This window comes from Falco punctatus, assembly GCF_963210335.1.
Source record: "Falco punctatus genome assembly, chromosome: 9".
Lineage (NCBI taxonomy): Eukaryota > Metazoa > Chordata > Aves > Falconiformes > Falconidae > Falco > Falco punctatus.
In genome coordinates, this window is record NC_137589.1 from 6,210,575 (window position 1) to 6,234,981 (window position 24,407).

Sequence of the window (24,407 nt, forward strand, 5' to 3'; positions counted from 1 at the left end):
GAAGTCTTGCATTATTGGTTGCAGGGCAGCACCAAACCAGAAGGGAAACATTTTTCTTTCATCGCCTATTTTCCTGCATTTAAAAATCAGAAAGCACAGACAACGTCCTGCTCTAATTTAACCCGTACAAATGTTATGTGTGTTAGTAAAGCTACTGCTCAAACCCAATGTCTCATCAGTACTGACATGGAAAATGTGACTAGTATGTACGGAGGATAATCACTTCCTCCACTAAACCCAGCCGTGAGCATTGTTCTGGTCCAGAAGGCAAAACAACTGTTTTTAACTACACAATCAGCATTCAATCCCAGTGCAACCGATGACAGTTTTATATTGAATCCAGACACACAGAGATTTTAAAAGTTTGTTTTTATTATTGTACTGTGACTGCATTATTATCTAAATAAACTTTTCAATCACTTTTACACTGTATTTTCATCATAAAGGTTTCACTTGGGAATGCCATACAGTATTCTGCAACCTTCACACTTCACAGTTTATAGAAACATTCAGTATTAAAAGGCCTTTGCAATGTGTTTCGTTTAAAGACATCACATTTATAAATCCAAGTGTGTATCAAAGCAGATTTTATTCCAGAGACCCACTGACAATTCTACGCCATCTGTCAAAGAACAAGCTGGTGCGTGCTTATGCCAACTCCGCAGTAACCTTGCCCATGAGTATGGCTACCACAAACGAGCAGGAATTGAGGAGTGTTGTAGCAGTCAGTGTGAGCCAGAATTTAGGCCTTCGTTAATGGCAGTTAATTTTGCTCAACTATGTTGCTCACCGGTTAATACTTAAGGCAAATTTAATTGTACACTTTTTTCCCAAGCTAATGTAACTATGTAAGCGTTGTTTGTAACACTAAACAGAAAGTATTTTATGGTGTATTTAAGATGTGCCAAGAAAGAATAAGATACACTGCAGTTATAACAGTTTTCTATTTAGTGATGAAACTCCCATTTTCAATTTGTATAAAAAATATCATTACTGAAAAGCCTAACCTTTCCAAAGTTATTGAAAATGCCATCATAGAAACTAGGAGGTTTATGGAGTTAAGAAATGTCCAGAAGCTGGTGCTCCTCTAGGAAGGTGTGAAGAGTATGTATCCACAAATACTCAAACCTAAGGAGAATCCAACGCACATTAAGTAGACAAGCCATTAATTACTTTCAAATAAGAGACCTCTTCCATGACCTGATTCTTTTCACTACTGCATACTAAACTTCAGTAGCTCCAACAACTTGGTAATAGTTCTATTTCTTAGCCAAGACTAATTTTCACGTGCCACGGTCTTCAATTTGCAAGGGCAGTTTAACATCAGCATCTGCTCCTCAGCTGTAAAATTTCTCAGTCAATCAGTAGTAAGTAGAAAAGACATATCTGACATAAAAAGCAGTGATGAAAACAAGTACTTAAAATACTGAAATACTGGCACAAAAATGAGAACAGATTCAATCGGTGGCATCCTTAAGTATCTGGACCATAAGATGTGTTAGCATAAAAAGTATCTAATTAAAAAGCCAGCATTTTGGCTTTGAAAAAATGCTCTTTTTACCTATCGTTAATCCCACATTCAAATAACAAACAAAACAGTAACTGTGGAGACAGAATTAGCGATCTCCTGAACATTACACAGGAGCCTTCCTTGCTGCTGTTGAGGTAGGGTCTTGTCCCATCCTTTGATGCCATGAACCAGTCAGCACAAGGCAGAATTTATTCCCTGAGGCGTGCAGGGAGTGCACACTTCAGAATAACAGAATATAACAATACCTTAATTGAAAAGCAGGTCGTTTCATGGATTTTTGGAATGTTAGAAAACTTACATAAGTAAAGCTGTTAAAGATTCCATTTGAGACAGTTACGAAAATGACAATACAGCGAACTGATTTAAACAGTAATTTTAAACAGGAAAATTGGATTGAGAAAACACAATGTTCCAGGAAAGACCCATGTGTTTTCTGATCTATATTTATTCTTTAAATATATTTATATTTTTATAGTACAGACTGAACCATTTATACATATAATTACAACAGTAGTGAAGAACTATAAAAAATTGATTTTTTGAAGTAAATGGACTAGACTTTTACACAGGTACAGAAGTCTTTCAGCATGTTTTTAAGTTCGGTTTCTGCTATGGTTGAAAAAGTTGGAAATATTCTTGTATAATTTTACCATAGGTTTCTTTCTCCTCTTGTGAAAGTGAGGACAATTTTAACATAAAAATAAACATAAACCAGTTCTTAATCTTGCCTCCACACACATTTAACAATATTTGCTCAGATCACACATATCAGCTAGTACAGTGATTCAAGAGAAAAAAAGTATTTTCACACAGTGGAATCTCAGTCTGATAAAGAACCCAAATCTCCTCATAAATGCGGAGTTCTTACTCTTGTATCACTTCCTCTTTAGGCTGTTTGAGCTCAGTCAATAAGTCTTTACCAGCTTCTCCTGCTTTTGAGGCAAAAAGAATAGCTCCCTGTTTAAAGCTCAGGAGCTTCAAGCTTCTGGCATAATCTGCATATACAGCATGGATCAATTTATGTAAATGAAGCATTAAGGAAAACACAAAATAAATAGCAAAATAAAAAAAATATTAATCCTTTTTTTTTTTTTTCTTCACACACTTTAGCTCTCCCAAGCTGAAAATGCTGAACATTGCTGCCAATTGTGCTAACCCAGTATTTTTCAGCACAAATATAGACAAAAAATTGCTTTAAATTCTACTATTGATGCATATTATCATTTATTAGACAATATGCAGAGTGCTATAAATAAAACAGATAGGTTTCAGATACACTTAAGTACCTACCATAATACCATGTCATAACTTGCAAAAGAAGTTAAGAAATTGTAAGCTCATACTACAAAATTTGTTCGTTAAATTAGATTTGTTATCTACATGATTTATTAGTAGCCTTTTTTATTTACAAGCTGACATCAGTGATGACTCCATAAAATACAATCAGGTACTATTTACATATGCATTATTTTTTACTGCACGTACTACAGAAGTCAGAACAACTGTTGAGAGTTTCCAGAACACTATGTTAGATGTGCAGACTGCAGTGAGCAATATTTAGATACTATTAAAATACTACATTTTCAGCTCATCTGATCTTGACCTTTAATTTTCTTTGTTGTCACTGTCTTAGAACTGACTCCTTCCTAAAGAACCTCAACTGCTAAAACAGTATGTTGATCTGTAGAGGGGTTCAATGAAGGGATTATTTTTCCTGAGATACAGAGTTTAAAAGATAACTGAACCACTATACAGGCTGCAGTAATGATTTCAAGTTCTGCAAAGAACACTTTATCATCTGCTCTTTTCTCTCCTATGTTTTTCACTTTTAGTTTGGTTTCTAGTGCCACAGGCCTCACAGAGCATCAGGAGGAGGTAATGTTACGGATTTATGCAAATGTCTTCCTTCCACTTGTTTCCTCATACTTCCTTCAAACTACACTACCTGGAAAATAAATACTAGGAACGCCTATTCCTGTGCAGACCAGTTCACCTAACACTGGCTCACGCATACTCACTGTTTACGAGCACAGAGGTGCAGAAACAGGATTTCAGAAAAAGGATATTTGTATCATCATTCATTTCAAACGCCCCGTACTTCAGACAAGCTTCAACAAATAAAGCCGCTCTATCAAAGTACCTCATGCTGTTAAATGAGGAGAAGAAGGAATAATGCGTTAGGATGCAAAACAAAGTATTCCAGGACATCACATCAGAAGACTTGCATACAGGCTTTTAAAACTTTGCACCTAGACCTGGAGAGGCAAATCTCTTCTGCCCTGAGGGCTGAACAAGGCTTCCGATCACCACCAAGGTTAAACAGTCCGGCTGTTTAGCTGCCGCTACGGCACATATCCACACCTACAGCACATGCTGCTCTACCTTGCTCTCTGCTCCTCCACGTTTCACAGCCCTTGAGTATTCACTACATCACGATGGTGCTAAGTGCGTTCCTCGGGCAGGGATGCTGCTGCCCCGCTCCCAGGCAGGATGTAGGAACAGGTCATACTGTTACTCTGGTCCCTTGTACTGCATCGTGCTCCTCTTGCACCTGTTAGTCTGGCACTTCCCTTTCCCCAAGCTTTTTTTTTTTTACATCTCCCCTTTCTCCTTGCACTCAAGGAACTGACATTTGATGCAAAGTTTTTGAAAGATCAAGGCTCAACTTCCTGCAAAATAATCATAGCTATTATAAATTGTTACTGCTTGGTCAATGTGGGCTAGAAATCTTAAAGCCAGCAGTAAATTTAAATGCTGGTGTATCTCCTGAAATTTCACCAAAAATATCAGTTCCAGCATACACAAACGATGCAGTGTTGAGGTTAAAGAAAAACGTTCTAAAATAGAAACAAACGTCAAAACTGCAGACTCCCTCCTTCCCCTTTGACTTCTAGTCACAAATCCTTACGTAACAATTCTGGGCGCGAAAAAATACAGATTGCGCAGTTTCATCTTTACCTGTGCAACATCTCTGCAACTTTTGTAAAGCATCCAAGTGACAAGAGGACAAGAATGGCTCTGGACTTCTGGTTGACTTGTGGAGAGCAAAGGTGATCTACCCAGCGCTTTAACACATCAGCACACTCCTCTGAGTTCAAACGAACCTTTAAGAGATGGGAAAGCCCATTATGAATTCTCAGCTGCCAGTTAAACAGAGAGTTCTGCTTCTGTTTCATTTTTTTCAGTGAAAGACTTTAAGCAGAAGTAAAAGCATCTGAAATGACCAGGTTTTTTATAAAAAGTACACTTATCCCTTGATATAATAAATAAGAAAAATTAGAAATATATAGAGATAAAAATACTCCACTCAGATCACTCCACGTTTAGATGTGATTAACATTATTTTTACCACAAGGCTTTTCTAAAACCCCAAGTATCAAGCAGTTCGAAATTTTTATGCTTTACTGAAGACTTAAGGACAAAAAAAATAATGAAAAAATCATCTTATTCTTCTTAAGAGTGAGAGTCACTCATTTAGAAAATTTGAGCAGGCCTTTTTCCATACTTTCTGCAGGAAATTTAACAGAAACTTTTCTTAGAGGCAGTGAAAGGTCATTCTTACTGACTCCTGTCCATTATAATTCGGAGAATGAATGCTATGTCTAGGTTCCTTTACTGTAATTACATCTGCATACCAAAAGAGAAGTCGATGCAAATTTATGTGGTTGGTACTAACCTTAAAATCAGCTCACACACTACCTGGAGCTCAGCACAAAGTCACTGTCTAATTGCTTCTCCACTTCCAGGAGTGGTTTTTTGCAGTTTCTTATGAACTCTGTACTGCCACAGCTATAGGCAACTTCACAAACCACTGCTCAAAAATTAGATAATTGAGTATTCCAATAATTTTTAGGTTCCAGTCCTGTAAATCTGGACAGCCAGGGCAGACCCCTGTAGTTAAAAGGCCGAAGAACCAGCTGCCAATACCTACTGAATGGATCGGCTTGTTACAGCTCAACACATGGCAAGAACCGATGATACTATTTCAAATTGGTGTTTCGGTTTTTTAAGTTTTGAGAACTACAGCACTCTCATCAGCCTTCATACCTACATAAACTAAGCAGGTCATTTATGTTAGCAGACTGAAATGTGAGAGGTGACATACCTTTGCAAGCCATGCTGCACGATTCCACTCACCATAAGTCTGTAAGTAGCGACAGGCATCAGCAGCCTTATCAATCAGACATAGTAACTGCACACCCTCTGGAAAATAAAAAGCACACAATATAATAAGTTAAGGGAAAAAAAGAGTTGCTACAGAAGTGTGAGCAGGTCAATCACCCTCAGGAAAAGGATCTCTAGATCCTTCTTAGATATGAAGATATCAAAAAATCCTGATTTCTACCACCTGGCTCTCCATATACCCTGGGTGTCAGTTATTGTATCTTCTTCCTGGGCTACAGAGCTTAGAAGGACCTCACAAAGCTCTCATTTATCTTTGTCCTAAATACAAACGACAAGAAGTTCACTCGATGTCCCACCATCAAGAGATAATGATCTTTGTAAATCAAATAAATGGATTTTTAATGTAAATTTTAACACTGTCTGTAGCGCAATTATTAACAGTGAAGTCTTAATTGTCCACAAAGTGGAAAGGATTTTTTCCAGGCAAGTACAGGCATTTGTACTTTCTCTGGGTATCTTTGAATATTTCAGTCAATCACCGTATGATGAACATATCTTGCATTAAGCAAAATTAACCTGTATTATAAGAACACACACTTGTTGAAACAAGTTCTGAACTGGAAAGGAAACTAAGTCTATATTTCTATTTCAGTAATAAGACATCAATAGTTAATTAATTCTTTAGATTGGGATGTGGAAAATATGTAGCTTTATGTGCTCGGCCTCTTTTTGTGCAAAGAATTACTAAAAGAATCGCTCCAAAAAACGGTTTCCAATGAAAATCAAAAGTTGAACTTCGTATTTGAGTTACTGATCATTTCTGCATTAACTACTCTAGGTAATGCACACTATAACATATGCAACATATAAGATCTATTACATCAGGACTTCCTCCTCTCCCATCTCCATTAGCAGCCTTAATCATGTTCAGAATTACTAGGTAATAAGCAAAAGAAAAATTCAAATCATATTCTTACCTGCGAGCTTTCCATTGGCTATCATGTTGGTTGCTACCAGTTTAATAGTACTTTGAGATGGACCTGATGAGGTGACAGTTGTGACCAAGCAAGCTTTGAGTGAATCGCAGTAGTAATGGGCATTCTCAGAACTTGTCTCTAACAGTAGTTGCACTGCTCTGTCAGTCTGGCAAGAGAAAAAAACACCACAACTTTGACCACAAAGTATTCACTTTTGTTTAAAAGCCTTTCTGGTTTTACCCTTTTTAAGACATGGAACAAGCAAAGTTATTCTAAAACAGACTACAACAATATATACCAGCATAGTATTAATTAAAATTCTATTTAAAGAAATCATCTGTAGGAAGTATAGCATTTAAAACCCCACCATGAATATAATGTTTAATCACAGACTAATGCTTTTAGAACAGGCCAAAGAAAAATTTTGTTCAGTATATTTATTTCCTTGTTTACTTAAACTTTTGCTGTGTTATAAAAGGAAGAAAAGCATTTAAGGTAGGCAGAGAAGAAATAAAATTGTAAAGATGCAGAAACTGGCCAGATCTCAAGGACTGACTCAGTACCTGATATTTAAAATAAAAGGTAGAATTTGGCCATTTACAATGTTCGCTACAGCTGAGCACCTAATCAGCTGGGCTCATTACACTGCCTGCAGGCACCTGTCTCCAGCTGGAATGAATCACTGCAGGTATGTCATCTCTGCCTGTTCCTGAAATGACGTGCCTAACTTTGAGAGGTCAATTTGGTAAGGTCAGTCAAGCTGATGGCTCAGATAATTACAGAAATAATGAAAAGTCACATTAAATACATATTAAAATCCAGTACAGTGATTCAAGAAACCGGCATTTTAATATTTTAAGAAACCGGCATTTTAAACAGACTATCTACAGACTAAATATTTCTGGCATCTTTTACTGGTAACATTTGTTGACGTTTTTGCGAAGTGGCAAAAAATCTTCTAAGTTCAACCTAGCATTACCACAGCTATTTTTGGAAATGGATTCAGCACAACTGCATTAGTAGGGAATAGCTGATGATATATACTGTACAAATGCAACAAAATATATTATCAGAGTCTCAGTGAGCAGCCCTGTACAGCATCTCCGCTCAGTACACAACTCCCAAAAGCTTAGCTACATCCTTTGTTACCTAAAATGAGAATGTGAAGTGCAGACTGAGTTATCCCAGAGATGTTAAATTTTAGTTATTTCTGGGAAAGGTAAGTTTTTTCCAGCCACAAGATGGAAAGAAAGATTTTTATAGGGTTCTCATGTAAGTGTGAAGCGGGTAACAACAAACATTACCATACAACATGTCATTACACAAAGTCTGCAGTGTAATAATAACATATTAGTACAGCAAAAACCATGCACTGGCTGAATCGAAGTATGAAACAACAGGTATGATTTAGACAAAACTTCACTTGAATAGGGTAAGTACATAAAATGTACAGGGAAGAAGAATAAAAAATTCAAATATTACCCACAAACCTGGCCCAAGAGAAGAAGCTGATCAGCACATTTCCTGGTATGATCATAGGTTGATCTCTTCACTTCCTGGAGATTTACCCTTTCAAGTTGGAATTTCTGTACAAAGAACAAAAAATGTTTTAAATATTAAGACTACCATAAGAAATAAAAATAAGCATTTAAAAGATATGGAAGTATTTTGAGAGGTTTTGGAACATCTCCTATTTTTAAATAATAGGGAGTGATTTAATCCAGAGTGGTATGATACTAACAGAAGTGAAATATGTATAGTGAAAAGCTGTAAGATAATAAGAATGTTACAACGCTGAGCATTTATTCCGCTGATGACATTCTTATTAGAACTATTTTTAACTCCTTTTGAAATACCTGGAAGTAATGATTTTCACACAGTGTGTCATAGCATATATCCAAGGGATTAACCAATTGTTCTTGAAGGATAGCTGTGTCCGTTGGTTTTGCAGGCTTTTCCTGGGATAAGCTGTGCAAATAGTGGGCAGCAATAGTCCAGAAATGCAGTTCAGACTCATCCCCATACAGTCTGAGAAGAAACAAATCGGGACAAGAAATATGTATTTTTTTCATATGCCACACAAAAATACACATTTAAAATCTTTTTACAGAGACCACGCGTTCTTGAGGGCACCACAAGTACTTTGTATGATCAGTGGGACAAACTACATGAAAAAGATTAAGGAATGACATCGAGCAAGCTAGGTAAGTAAGAGGTTGGACAAAAGACTGTTACAATAGCAATTAATCTCTGTGAATGTTCAGCAATGTGGAAATTTATATTTTATTACTATTTTACACTTCATCGCCAATATCCTCTTTCAACCACACGACAGTTACCAAGTTTGAAAAACATCTCTGAATACAGACAGATTAAAAGTTAACTATAGTTTAGGCAGAATAACACAGAACAAAACATTTGAAATAAAAACCAGGCCTTCCTCTGTTTGCATATAATCTATTGGGTGTTCTGAAGTTCTGAGTGACATTTTTGGGCATTGTCCAACTAAATGTTGAGTAGTTAGCAGAAGGGCATTTATGAATGTATCTCTAAGACTGAAGGAAGTTTTCTGCATCCAGGAAGTTAATAAAACTAATCATTTCAGCAAGGTAACATTTCCATTCTCAGTCCTGAAACACTCTAATACGGGCATAACAAAGTAGTTTAGGAATTGCACTGACAGAAAGGAGAACTAATTGAGTACTTAAACTTCAGCACATTCATATGCATTAACTGGATCAAGATTTTATTAGGAAACATTTGATATAGTTATCTGAATCGCTACTACCTGGCAACTAGGAGACATCTTTGCAAGAGAGTAAAATCCGGATCAAGCAGAAGTTTTTTTATGTCACTGCAAGAAGACAAAGCCATAAAATAATCTGTTAAATGCCGTGCAATTATTTCTGTTTCGCTGGTTTTGAACACAAATAGAATATATCAGCTATAAATTAAAAAAAAAAAATCAAACCAAAAACCACACATTTTTTTCTGAAGAGAAAAAATGCACCTATAAAACCAATTAGAACAGGAAGCATACATAATCTGAAATAGAACTGATCTCAAGGAGCAAGTCACTCTACCAGTTTAAATAGAAATAGTGAGTCTATCAGGAACCCCTTATTCTTGTAATAAAAGGAACAACCACAAGGGTGTATACAAAGCTATAAATTAGCCCACAGTGATCCCACAAATGATAAGATTAATTCAATTACATATAACTTTGCAACTATGTAGTGCCATAGCTTAAGAGATCCAAATGCATGAATTTAGGTTACCTAGGTTTCAGACCAGATAAAAACATGCTAAGTTATCTTTTCCATGCTACTAAATGAAAGGACAAAAGGAAAATGGAAAAACTTCTGTTTACTAGCTTTAAATGTAATTTTCATAGTTTAAATGGAATGTCAAAATCTGTTCTTTGTATAAGCAGTATATGTTCAACAAAAGATTTTTAGAATTGTTTGTCTTTTCTTCCTCGGAGCTTAAGTGTCTTAACAAAACTTGGACCATTTAAGTAGCAGCATCCAAGACAGCCTGGACCAACATCAAAGAACCATACATCACTGAGAAGTATTGCCTAAAAAATTATGAATGCTCAGTGGTCAGTTACAAACTATATACTAACCTTACTCAGTATCTTGAAAACTCTTGTTGTCAACCAGTACTACAATAACACACTGTTAAAAATTCAATACTGACTTCCATCACACTTCATATATTCAGAACAGTACATTTTGAATGTTGAGTCAATATTTAACAAAGCTACTTTGAGATAGTTTGCTTGTTCAAAAAAATATATTTCAGATGGTATTATGGTTTATATTAGAAAAATAAAAATATAAATATTAAAATCTTCAATAAAATTAATACAGCACCACCTGTAAGTTACATAAAAACAAAAATTAACTGTTTAAAATAAAAGCTGTCGTTAATCTTATTTTTAGAGAGGCAAAAATCGTTTTTTTTATTAAATGGTGAGTTCCCACAGATTTCACATTTTTTGCCTTCTCTGAATTCCTTAACTTACTCAAATATTAATAGGAAAATTCTTACTTGGACAATGAATTCAACTGCTCTTGAAGAAGGTTTTTAATATTTTCATTCTCTGGATAATCACTGGATTAAAGGAAAAAAAAAAAAAAAAAAAAGAAAAAGGTTTCCTGTATCACCAAAATGATAGAATTATCTGAAATGGAAGAGTATTACTGGTAGTAGAAAAACGCAAGAACATATATGGAAACAATCTTTTGTAATCTTATGGTAAGCCATTCATGCAAGATTCCTTGTCCAGTTGCTAGTTCCAAAATAGTAATGAAAGATTGTTCCTGCTTTCTCTCAACCTCAAGAGTCAGAGGTTTTCCGTTTCCCACTTTAATTCACTAACTTGAGATTAATGAAAGGGTCAATACCTACTAGCCCGTTGTTACGTGGCCACCAACAGCACAGAAACACAATGAAGGATACAGAAAGGTGCCCCTACTACGATGAGAAGCATGGCTCTCAAAAGTAAAGACAGGCCTGTCAGACTGGCAGTTAGACCATCACTTTCAATTACATTTTAGGAACCAACTCCTGACTGTCCTTACACTAACTTCTTGAACAACGAGAGCGCAGTTTTTCTATGAAATTATATAACCTTTAAATGAAATAAAAATACTGCCAATACCTTAAACCAAACAGTTTTCAATAGCCAAGTGCTACTGAAAGTCAAAAGAAATAAAATACTTGACTTTAAAGCTTTTTCCATTTATTACTTTTAGTAATAAATAATGAAGCTATTATCTTTTTGACTGTCCCAAAGAGTGAGGAAACTTACAGTTCCGACAGTTATTTGCACAGAAAGACTAATAAAACATGTAGGGTTTAAAAAAATACTAGTATTTTATAGAGATACATATTTCTTCTTACATGTTTGTAATTTCTAGAGAATATTTCTCATTCCATGGCTGATGCAACAAGAATGCTTTTAAAGCTAACGAAGCCCTTGGAACAAGCAGATAGGGACACCATGCAGGTTCTGAAACAAAGGGAAAAGATTCATTGTTGAGTGGCTAACGTGTAATAACACTGTGTTCAGTAACCATAAAGCGTACCACCTTGTTTGCAAGCACCAGAAGAAAACCATAAATCACGGTCTTTTCATATACACAGCATGGGTTACTAGAAATATAAAGCTTATCTTTACACTCAAGCAAAAACATTTCATAGAAGATACAGGGTTATCAGCCATGCTCAAATGAGAATTTCAGGATATTCCATATTGAATTTCGCCACAGACACCTGGAATACATTTTACTAGCACTAGGTAGAGCTGTATATAATTATTATTACTATTGCAAGGACATGCTGAAAAAATAAGCACAGCTATCCGAAAATGTATCATAATGCACGTTTCAGTTTTACTTTGCATTTGTAGTTTGTACAGTATAAGACAAGGATTAACACCCATCATCCAAAAAGGATGTTGTGAAGTTTAATACACATCTATACTAGCAAATAAGATGAAAATTATAGTACTAGCTGTTGCAATACAAATTTAAAAGTCTGTAAGCCTGTATTCAGTACAAGGTTTGGATGATATGCTGTAAATGGTACCCAGTGAATTAGGAGCAAAACAAGTACCAGCCAGCCACATTATTAAATATACAGCAACTCCCTGTACTTCATATGCACTGAATGTTGTTAGGAATTTTGTAAATGTCATTTTGTAACTAAAAGATTATCACAGCGTAGAGGCAGAAGGAAGCTAAACCACACTCAACCTTACCACTGGCATATCCTAACTTCAGCGTGCTTGGTTTTATTAATTTTTATCGCTTACTATTAAAGAATATTCACTTGATACTAAAAAAACAAAGCTGTGATAAACTACGTATTTCCTCAAACAGCCCACACCACAGCTCCCCACATCATGACTTTGTTTATTACATATGTCCTAGTCAGAATCTGCATGTTTTAATGAAATTGTATGAGTAAAGGCAGGATCAACCAGAAAGACCAAACCAAAAGCAGTTATTTGGAACAATAGTAATAAAAAGTAGAAAAATGTATCTTATTTAAATATTTAAATTCCCTTCTTAAATATATGGCAAAAAAAGCCAAACGGCCTTAATACTGCTATTTCAGAGTGCAGTGGGAAAATCTACTTTGGAAAGTAATGAACCAGTCTACCAGTCGACAAACCACCTTTTATATCTGGAAATATCAGAAAAGACATTTTCATACATTAACCAATGTTTCAAAATCATGTAACTAATATCAGTAATGCAGGTACTGATACTAACTGATTTACCGATGCTTTTTAGGTCAACTTGCTAGACATCTGTACAAAAAGCTCTTATTTTGTTACTTTATATTCCAATTAAGACATCAAAAAGTATAGTTTATTAATTAAACCTCTACGAAAAAACACCCCTATTACCTAAGCCTAAAAACATTTATCTGCATCTATGAGAACACTATAGGAACTCCAAATCCTCTACATGTGACAATTCCCTGTTCTAATACAAGTGCTGAACATTTTTATGGTCTACTTACAAAATGAAGTATCTAGCAGTAAACAGCAAAAAGGAAATCAACATACCTATTAAGTCCTGTTCATCCATTCTAAAACACGATGCTTTCATGGACAAGTCTAGAACTCGAATGCATCCATCATCTGATGCCAAGACCACTTTGTCTGAAGTGCACCAGTCCACATCCAGGATTCGGAAATTGACATTTCTTCCACTTCTTATACTGCTCACCATTTGTACCTTGAAAAGGTGAGTTATTTTTCATTTTTAGTAGGCTCTCCATCACATGGTGTAAGACTCTGTCACACGCCCATGAGGCAGACCACAAAATTTGCAATAAAAGGTGAAGTTAGTCATAAATCATTTTAATGATGGTCTTTTCTGGAGAGAAGGGAATTTAAAAACCTTGGAGCAAGCCACGTGGTTGCCCAGAGACAGTATTTTCCCCAACTGAGGGCTGGGAAAAGATCCTTTTGAGGATAGCTGTACAGTTGCCTTTTTTGTGATCTTATTCTGACGTAGAATTTTCACAGTAAACTGGTGGAAATTTACAATCCCTCTTTAATTCCAGTCTGTGATCTAGCATACATGCACCAAGGCAGAAGTGAGGTTCTCATTAATTAACTCATGCTCTTCACAAACATGTTTTTCCTTGATAAATACTGAACTTGTCTAAAAATACATTTAAACATACTATTCACATAAGATTATGGGAACAGGATGATATGTTGTCCATAAACAAAACATTCCAAACCACACTTTTAACCACAGGTCAGTAGTTAGACATCTTGTAGCTCTTCTGTAGCATAACAGACCATTACGGTTGTTAACACAAGGAAATATTAACAAAGTCTCTGCTGCAGTCAACACTCCTGTTTCCTTTCACTTGTCTTAGAGCAAAGCACGGAGTTAGATGTAAGATACAACTGTCTAGAGCGTGTTTACTCTTAGCAGTGACAGAATTAGAGAAAAACGTGGAAATACTACATAACTGATTGTAGGCGAATGTAAAGATCTAAGGACAGGATTATATGGATAACAGGACTGAAACTACAAAATATTTCTACAGATATTCTGAAAGATTTTTGGCTGAAAATGTGAATTAATCTTAAATGTTTTCATGTAGAAAACTCCTTCCCTTGTTCCAGAAAAAGAAAGGGAACAGCTACAGGAGGACCATCCTATGGCATCAAAACTATTCAAACCTCAAGGAGAGACGCAGGACAATATTCTGCTCTGCCTACGTAATTCACAGTTGTTGGTCACATCTGCTGTCCAACTCATATCATCAATGGTGAGTTTCGTATTGCTCAAATTACGTGTCTGATTTCAGAGTTGATGCTCATTACAAAGTGAACAAAAAAAAATTAAAATTCCTGTTTCATACCCTCATACCCTGACCTTACTCCGGGACATGTAAAAGAGTATAATTCCCTTTCCTTCCCCATAGTACTATAATCCCCTGAAAGACCTATGAAAAACTCCAGAAGATTTGTGAATGTTACTACAGGATTTCTGAGTAAGATGAGAAGCTAGACAATGCTAATTACCGAGTGTCTAGCTTTCCGGTATATCCTAATAAATTCTCTTGACTATGCACAGAAGTTAAGAAACCTGTAGTAAAAATACTCTCTTGTCCACAGATTAAATTCTAAGATCGAGGACTCCCCCTTCAATTTTCAATGTCTGCCTCAAAAACATTATAAGGGAATGACAGAGTATCTCAGACACATTGTCAGCTTTATGAGTGAAAGATGCTTTTTATTGATGACTGCTTAGAAATGCTTCATAGAAACGAGAAGTCTTCCAAGAAAAGCCATACAACTTTACCATACAACTGTCAGCAAGAAATCATGACTAAGTAAAACTTAATCCTTGACTCATCCTGATTTTCAGATGTAGTACGTGTATTTTGCAAGGTAGCACGTATCAAACGAGATGCTTACCTCTTTGGAATCCCAAATTTCTGCTCCATCATTGTACATTGCAAGAAGCTTTTGATTTCCCTTCCCTGGGGCAAAACGTACCTTTTTCACCCAGCTTCGGTGTGTAGGAATCCCCCTAAGAAAAGTACAAATTAATATAAATCCTTCTACACCTAACATTAGGGGTAGTTAAACCCTTTCAATGAACCCTGCATATCCTATTATTGTACAGGTCGAGAAGGAGAACTATCTATTGATATACGCACAAATGGCTATCCAAATTATGAAAACTAAGATTAAATGCTTGAAAAAGAAACTACAATACTTTTTACCAAAAGCAATTGCAGATTTAATGTAAGAAAGGTATCTAGCTGTTTTAAAAACCTTGACAAAATGTTAACACATTTGAAGACACAAAAGATGAAATACAGTAAATTGTAACACAGTGGGCATTTTCTGAAATTTTATTTCAAAATGCTTGCATTTTTCCCCCTCAAACACCACAGATGACCTCTTACAGTGAAGGACAAAAATAAGGAGGGGGGGGAACACTCTTAACACTCATTACCTCATATTTGTCAATTAAATTGCATTCATACCTGGATACTCTAGCTTTCAAATCCCAGAAGTTTAAGTTTCCATCAACATCCCCAAGAACCAGGATATCCCCTTTCCAGGCAATACATGTAATGCTACCCATACTTCCCTGGGAACAGTTAAGAAGCAGAACAAAATCTTATGATTAATAGAGTCAAACATAGGAACAAACATTTCAACATTTGTATTTAATTTCTTTTTAAATATTATATGACATGACAGACCACATTCTGCTCAGTTAAAACAGAAACAATTCTGTTGAATATAAGTATTTATCTAGGCAGTCATATTTGCTTCAATATGCTTCAACATATGTTTCCTTCCAAGAAATTTTGGGTTTAAAGCAATGGAAATCACTTCTCTGTCTCTTGTTGCAAGGAAACATCAACATGACAGACTTCATTAATCAAAATAGTAGCATATAATAAGGTAGGAAAAAAAATAAAAATAATTTCTATTTGTGAGTTCAATTTATCAAAGCCTTCAAGAACAATTGAAAAAAGAAAGACCATTCTTCAGAGTAACTGGGAAAAAAACAAACTTAAAACTCACAAAAGGGTGCCCTGGCCCACTTCAGTTGTCCTTATGATGTATAATAAAATCCATTAACAGAACATAGCCATGTTTCAGCAACATTCTCTTTTTTATTCAACCTTCTTGTATATGTTTTACTAAAATTCTTTAAAATATGCCATGTTATTTATTCAGAAAGCAAGTCAGGGCCTATGAAGAGTCTAACTTGTAAAAAAGTCATTAATTTCAACAGCTTTTTCAATAGAAAACGTATAAGATTGTGAAAACAGAATTGCTACTGTTTTTGAAGCTGGGCTTTTTATTTCATATTTCAAACTACTACATTAATGACCATGTGTCACCCCAATGCATATCACCAATCCTTTTTCTAGCAATCACAGCTAAGAAAAAATTAAAGCATCAATGATATGGAAAACTGGAACTCACATCAGGAGGAATTCTTGCACTGTCTTTTACAGAGTTTCCTTCTACTGTGAGGTGATAAACCTGCCCATCAGCACCTGTAAATACAAAGTGCTCTCTGGCAGAAATGTTCTGGCTCAGCTCCGATTTACTTTCGGCTTCCTGTAACAAGCTTTAAAGAGAATGCAATGAGACACAAGAGTTTCTTCCTTGAAATTTGAACTGCAAGGGAAATTCTCACTAAGTAATGAACAGAGGCAGCACAAAAATGCATATATCCTCCAAAACAATGTATCCAGAAGCAACAGTTAACCCATTTATCCACATGTGTAAACATTCCGGGGCAAATAAGAGCTTTATTTCAAGAATCAGGTAGCTAATGGACTGCTATGGACACAATGGAGAGAAACAAGTACACTCTTTCTCTTATTCAGCAGTAAATCAAAGTTTCACATCTAAAAGGTAAAGGGAGACCCGTAGAGTTGCTTTGCCTGGTATGTACTCAAGAATCAGTTCCAAAATATTCTGCTCTATAGATAGAACAATGGCACATGGTGGAAAACAGCTGATACAGTATAGAATTACATCAGAATGAGAAATACCTAATCATAGAAGATTCAACACTGCTAACTTCGGTATCTGATGCAACCGTCTGCCGCGCCATGGCCTCACGGGCTGCTAACTGCTTCTTCCTCAGGCTTTTCAAGTTATGAGAAGGTGACCATTCCTGTGAAAATTTGTCCAGGAAAAATGGAAAAGACAAATGTTTATTCCTTGAGCTTACTGGGTGTTTTCCTGTTAATTGTGATTTCAATGAAAACTGCTTTCTACGACATCTCCCTCTGTCACCCAAGTTGCAGACCATATCTTTCCACCAGTACCTCCTTTTTTCTTCTTTTTCTATTTGATGACAGATGAAAAGGGACGGGTGAAAGCACTTATCTGTATGCTACCGGTAAAGCAACATTTTGCTGCAAAATTGTTCATATATTTTTGTACTATCTCAACATATTACATTTACTAAACAATAAGTAACAGATATTATTCCTTACCAAAGCAGTCACTGTAGGGAAGTTTTTAGACATTTCTCTGAGTAGAGTGCATGTTCTGACATCCCAGATCTCCAGTGGTTTGTCTTTAAACACGACAGCTAGATACTGCCTAAAACAAATAAGAACTTACTACGTCAAAAGTAATCATTCCATTTTAATTTGAGCATTTTTCTTCACACACATTGTTCATATCAGCTCTGGAAACCCTCATAAACTAAGAGGAAGCAGAGTAAATTAACTTGGCTCAAATCCCACACTGAAGCTTGTGATTTCCTTGAGTTACTAAGGTACAAAAGAGACCTCCTTCAAAGCTAAAAGAATTAGAAATTTCTGTCAGGTGGTACTGCTCAATTACTGTAAAGGAGACAAGGGAAGTAATTCACAGAAGGCAGCAGCACCTCTCACTTAGCCATATTCAGCCTGAGCCGATGACTGCACGAGGTATCAGAAAGGCATATCAAGACTGCAGGCTGGACAGATATTTTTTTTTTTTTCCTCGCTACTCCAGACACATGCCACTTCCCTAATCCAGTGATAAATGAACACAAAATCCTCTTACACTAAACCATTTGTCACTCATGTCTTCAGACCTTTCGCCTGTGGAGCCTGCTGAGTAAAACACCTTCCATCTACCACTTTTCACATTTAGCTTGAAAATACAGAGGCTCTGCAGCTATACACACTCTTTTCTACTGCATTAATCTCTATTCAAACGAACTATCCTTTCTTGTTCTCACTTAACCTTCCAGTCTCTTCACCTAAACCCACGGCTGTTCTTAATTCTTAATGTATTAATAAGACCATTATATAGTTGAATTCTTCCAAATTCTCTGGAACACATAAATACTTCTGAAAATATTCCTATGCAAGCTAGAGAACACTAATCTTTTTCCTCCACTGTGAAGACACGACACTTAAAATTTAGACAATGCCTTATTCAATGCAACACTAATTTCATTTACACAGGAAAGTAAAGTAATCTCACAGAGTACTGCTGATGTTATTTTTGATACTATGAAGACCAGGGCCTCCTGTCACAGGCCTAACCTCACAATAAGCAGGATTTGATGGTAAACAATTTGGTTATTTATCAGCTGACTTCCCAAACAACTAAACCTCACACGTGGTTTTCCAGCAGAAAATTATCATAAAAGGTATGAAATATATAGTCAGAAAAAATTAATAAACACGTGAAAAATCATCCCACCTTTAATACCAATCTTCTGGTTTTAAGTAAGGCTTAAGTTATAGAAAAGGGAATGAACTCCTAACATAATCAAAGCTGACAAAAATTGTTCAGCACTTTTACTCTCCCTAATATAATCAAAACATCTGTTCAGTGCACACAACTCTGAAAAGAACCAAAACATTAATGACTGACCCTGCAATGTGACCGGGTCCTGAAGTGACAAAGTCAACGATGGGAACACTCACAGTTTTTGCACTTTGAACTAATACTCTGAATAGTTTTCTCTTGATGCTGTTGCACATTTTTCTATACTCTCTGGACTGTTCTTTCCTGGAATTTCTATTAAGTCATGAGGATCTTCATGCGGTACAGTAAAATTTACAAATGTCACAAGGCTAATTACTTACTTCAGATGAGACACCTTTATCATTTCAATAGCTGGCTCGTCATTGCCTCGCTCCCCACGAAATGAAATGCTCCTGCCTGGAATACAAAAACATCAGGGAAAAGAAAAACATTTACTAAACTAAATATAAATACAGAAATAGTTTATAAATTGTTCTGTGTGTAAACAGAAACAGCTTACAAACTAAACCAGAACATCTCTAAGTAACCTGCCATTTTTTATATTAGTCTTGTCATTGTTGAAGTTTTACTGCATTTCAAAGGACTAAACATAATGTAAACTCTACTAATGTAAGAGTTGACTTGCATCCAGAGCACTACTGAAACTGATGCATCATCAGCATTACATAAAGACTTATTTTGCACTCAAAGCCAATGAGTCCCCAAGGAGGAAGTTCACCAGTTTTCAAGTTTTGTAAGAGAAATTAACTCTGCAAGTATTTCCATGGTGAAATTAACAGAACCATTCTCTCTTTCCAGCTAAACCAATAAACCTTAAGAACTTATAATCTTATCCCAAACAAAATTTTCACTCATATGTACAACGTGTTGGAGAATTAAAAGTGTTATACATATCACTAAAATAAATAACAACGTACAAACAACAGGGTATCACAGCAACTCCTATGCAAGTTTCATTCTCCTTAGCTTTCAAGAAAATTTCAAGTTTTCGAACTCCAGCTGTTCTTGTGGCTACTCATACCTAAGTTACTTATGCCAGTTATGTGAATAAATCTAGTTATCAACAATGCTAGTTAGTGCTCTCATGTCAGAGGCCAGGCTAAGGAAACCTTCCAGCTCTATTTTCTTCGTTAGTGATGAAACACCTTTGGAATTTTTGTCCTATTTGTTTGTTCAGAGATGTAAATGAGAATTTTGTCACAGTATTCATGAAGTAAATACGTATCAGCAGAGTTTTCCTAGCACCAAAACAGAAAGTTGAGCTAATTAGTGACAGAAGAACCAGCAATCAAACAGTTAAGTAGTTATGCCTTTCTTGTAAGTTTTAAAAGAGGAAATGTACCTATTTTGAAGCAAACCATATGCTAAGGTCTCAGGTATTCACATTTACTTTAAACTTGGTTGCCTGTGGAAATACTGAACCTTTTATCACTTATAATTGTTTCAATACTGATTTAAAAAGTGAGTGAAAAATCAAAATGCCATTTTATATGAGATTAAAATCAAAACAAAAAAGATACATACTTTGAAAAATTAAACAAATCAACAAAAGACATATGGAAAAAAAATACAATACTGTCATGTTAAAAGAATAGCCTCTTTGTGCAGCACCCTGGAAATAAAAAAACCTGGTCTTTTCCATAAGCTTAAAAAAAACAATTAAAAAACCCCTTTATGCTAGATAAAGCAATTCATAATTAGCCATGTGTTACAAGATTTAGGCTCTTCAATTAGAAATTAAATGGCTTCAGGTTTTCACATTCAAATATAATTTAATATTATTGAAGTGCTTCCTATTTTTGATTGTCTGATCTCCCAAGTTATACGTCCTAGTATTGTACATATATTGAGTTTAGTCACAAATATTTGTCATCCGTTAGAAAGCCAGAATGTTTTAAAAACACACATAGCATGTTAATTTTGCTATCAACAGTATCTTCTAAAATGTTATTTATTTTTAAACATTTTCAAATATTTACAAAAGTATCAGATTTTATTATTATAATACCCATTTTACATTTATACACCCACTCAAATTCTGGCCACATGCCTGCCCTAACTTGAAAAATTATCTGTTGCTGACACATCACAATAAACGGTTCAACGCTATTTCAGGCACACAGAAAACAATGGATGTAACTGTGACAAAACACATTTTGAACTACATGCATTTTGTGAACAAAATACACCGCTAATACCCGTGCTGCGGGAATGCTCCTAAACCTCCTGCTGACACATAGTCATTCTTTTAGTAAGTCCAAGCCAAAAACATCTTTGCAAAGGTGGTGTTTTCAAGTCTGTCTGCAGAGCACCAGATGGAACACATTATGTGGCTTCACAAGGACAGAAGAGCAGAACCAGTTAAAACTCCTCATTACTTTATTTTGTCGTGACAACAGAAGGGAAAAAAAAAAAAAAAAAAAAAAAAAAAAAGGTCTAAGAACTTATGTTTCTCACTCCCCAGCAGATCTGTCAGCCTCTTGTACAAATGTCTTAGGAAATACTAACCTGTTGGTAGGTCCACCAGCTGCAGCTCATTCCTTACTAGCCCCAGATTGTTAGGTGTTGATGTGGCAAAGGAAATAAATCCAGTCAAGCTTATCCACTCGATTCCCCTGTCATCAGAAGAGAGTATATGATGCATATTAGCCAAAATAATCAAATGGCTAGAAAAGCATAAGAAGCAGCTATACATTCACAACTATGATAAAAAATTACCAAATTTAAATTAAAGAGCAGCTTTCTTTTCAGACTACACTAATTCTTGCCTGGTTAGAACACAAATTTCAGTTAGAAACACTGGTAAATTTTGAAAATATCCCTCACAGATACTCAGCGCTAGAGTGGACTATAAGCACTGCTCTGATTAAATCAGTGGTTTACTAGATGGGAAGCACTATCAAGTAACACAATTTTGCTGGCATACAGAAAGAAAGAAAAAAAAATAATATGGAGAGCAGGGTAGGTAGACTTGATTCTTTCAGTCCAGAGAGGAGAAACAAAGATGATAAAAAAAAAAAAAAAAAAAAGGCGCTGAACAAATTTCAAAGGCTATTACAAAAGAGCTGAAAACCTGTTCGTTGTTTCTCTTAGACCATGCCAAGGCAGCCCTGAACCAAATTACCCTGAAGCGTTGCAAGTAGGTAAAGTTACACTGTGTACAACATACTGTCAGCACACACGTATTCTAAGCAAATTCTTGAAATATACCACAGACCACAACATGATAGAAAGCAGCACTAGGTGGTCCTGTTCCAAAATGAGAGCGTCCTCTTTGCCCATTTCACACACACACTTTGTGCCAGCAAAAATTGCTAAGTGCTTTATCTGTGAAATAAATCAAGGAACATAATCTACAAGAAAATTGAGACTGTTCTAATACGTACATATGCCCAAGTTTATTTTAACACAAATAAAAGGATTCAGGTTCTCCTCAAATCCTTGAAACAGATTACTTAGGAACTATTTTCAGGACAACTAAGTCTTCTGTTACATCCATTGTAAAATCATGGTCTGTTTTGCAAGAACATATGTGAAATACGAGAGAGATAAGTGACTGTATGTATTATTTACTGTCAGTAAATCCAACTCACATTGTATTAACTAGAAGTTTCCTAAATGCAATGTAGATGGGTGAAAGCAAAAGCACTCCCATAATACTGCGCACATGTAAGTTACAGCCATATTTATCTTTATTTTTTTAGTTCAAGCTTTAAAAAAAGGGAAGCTTTATTCCTAAATCATCAAGTAAAATTAAAAATTTAGGACCCAGTCCTTTTCCCACCAGGTCCTATGAAAGTCTAACCAATAATTTCAATCAAAATGAAAAGTATTCAATTATTAATTTAAACGTTACAGGAATGATTGAATAGAAATCTAAAATTGCAATAATGTGTGACATTGCAAGTCTCCGAAGGGTCGTAAATACAAGGAGCTTTCTGAAATGAAGAAATACGAATCCCGACACCTTTCTAATGTTTATCTATTATTCGCCTATGTTTTTTGGAAATAGCAGAGGATACCCATCATGCATGGTTACTGCCAGGAGCTATTCACCATTCTTGTTCACAGACCTGAGGCGTTTTCCATACTTCTTTCATCAGCTCAGATTTAACAGGACAGGCCCTTTTACTTTGCTGCTGGCTGGCCATCTGTCAATACCGATGGAAACCTTCAGAAACCCAAGACACTCATAACCAAAAGGAGCCCTTAGCTAACTGCTAAGCTACCCTGAAACAATATAATATTTGTTATCGTCACACATGTAAACTGGGAATCTGCAGACAGTGGTTCAAGTTTTAATGAAGGAAACAAGTAATGCCTTCCCTATTGAAATAGCGTCATTTGCAAAATTTCCTCATAAAAGACATCTCTGTCTACTAGAATGAAGGGCTACACTCAGCTGTAAACTATTTCTCAGATTGGATATGAATTTCAGCTATTCTGTACTTTCAACTCATCTCAGTTACTTCAGGGGTAAGATTCAGTTGTTTTGATTAATGTTTCCAATGCAAACAAATTACAGAGTGTACTGAAGCAGATAAAAACACAAATGACTTTTCTAGCTGGGAATGGATTGTTGTGGCTTTATGACAAGGCAGCTGCCACTCAAATTAATTATAAGAAAAAGAGGTAAAACTGGAAATAAAACCATACTTTAAAGAATACTATGTTAAAATCTGAATCATATTATCAGAAAATACCCTCAGTCTCCAATTTTGTTATTTAAAAATAATTTTCCTAGTACTTCAAAAGTATTCATATGGTCTCCATGTCCAAAAGTGAACATCAGCAACGAATCAAGGTTTTCCTTTTTAATAAGGGGAAGGTTAAGAAAAAGAAATTACAGTTAAACGCTGAAAGTGGAGGTAATTGTATATCCTGTAATGGTGACTTCAAAATTCAATTCCAAACACGAGGATTTCACTGCAGCACTGCTTACGCTTCTCAGGCAACAGGTTATGCACAGAAATAAAACCAGCACACCAGCACGTGTGTGACAGAAGTGGTAGATATTTTTCATTCATCTTTCTCTACGTGAAGCAAGTTGTTTTTAAGGAGGTGATGAATGTTTGCAAAGCAGTTTCCCAAAGCGGAGTCAGCTTAAATTCACCTGCTAAAACAGCTTAAATTCAACCACCAACATTTAGTTGCAATGCAGTAATTTTCAAGTTTTGCCTGCAGGCCATGCAAATTCTTGTTACAGTCAGGGAGATTTTAATTTTAAAAATTAAAGCCGTTGCAATCTTGAACTTGCTGAGCTTCAGTGAAAAAGAATGAGAAGCCCTGCTCTAGTCAATTATCTATCTACCAGAATAAGCAAAAGTAGCAGTAAGAGGCATTGCAAACGCATCAGTTTCACTGAACTAGAAGTTGCATCACAGGCATTTTACTTACATGTCTCAAATATAGTCTTCTCTGCATTGAAGATGTATTAGCATCTCCTATCTTACCACAATAGCTCAGATTG

General features: G+C 35.7%; 1 protein-coding gene across 2 annotated transcripts in view; it reads right to left on the reverse strand.

Annotated features, from left to right (window-relative positions):
- Positions 1-352: 352 nt before the first annotated feature.
- WDR11 (WD repeat domain 11) overlaps positions 353-24,407 on the reverse strand; it is a 50,890-nt gene continuing 26,835 nt past the window's right edge. For both annotated transcript variants that reach the window (XM_080402744.1, XM_080402745.1), the window contains exons 12-29: positions 21,446-21,552; positions 19,258-19,333; positions 17,662-17,770; positions 17,212-17,336; positions 16,634-16,781; positions 15,676-15,782; positions 15,098-15,212; positions 13,220-13,391; positions 11,545-11,653; positions 10,690-10,752; positions 9,422-9,487; positions 8,490-8,661; positions 8,124-8,219; positions 6,634-6,799; positions 5,637-5,734; positions 4,490-4,635; positions 3,595-3,677; positions 353-2,550 (exon numbers count right to left, since the gene is read on the reverse strand). In XM_080402744.1, the coding sequence (XP_080258870.1) occupies positions 2,396-2,550; positions 3,595-3,677; positions 4,490-4,635; positions 5,637-5,734; positions 6,634-6,799; positions 8,124-8,219; positions 8,490-8,661; positions 9,422-9,487; positions 10,690-10,752; positions 11,545-11,653; positions 13,220-13,391; positions 15,098-15,212; positions 15,676-15,782; positions 16,634-16,781; positions 17,212-17,336; positions 17,662-17,770; positions 19,258-19,333; positions 21,446-21,552 (2,113 nt within the window). In that variant the 3' untranslated portion in view covers positions 353-2,395. The remainder of the gene's footprint in view (positions 2,551-3,594; positions 3,678-4,489; positions 4,636-5,636; positions 5,735-6,633; positions 6,800-8,123; positions 8,220-8,489; positions 8,662-9,421; positions 9,488-10,689; positions 10,753-11,544; positions 11,654-13,219; positions 13,392-15,097; positions 15,213-15,675; positions 15,783-16,633; positions 16,782-17,211; positions 17,337-17,661; positions 17,771-19,257; positions 19,334-21,445; positions 21,553-24,407) is intronic.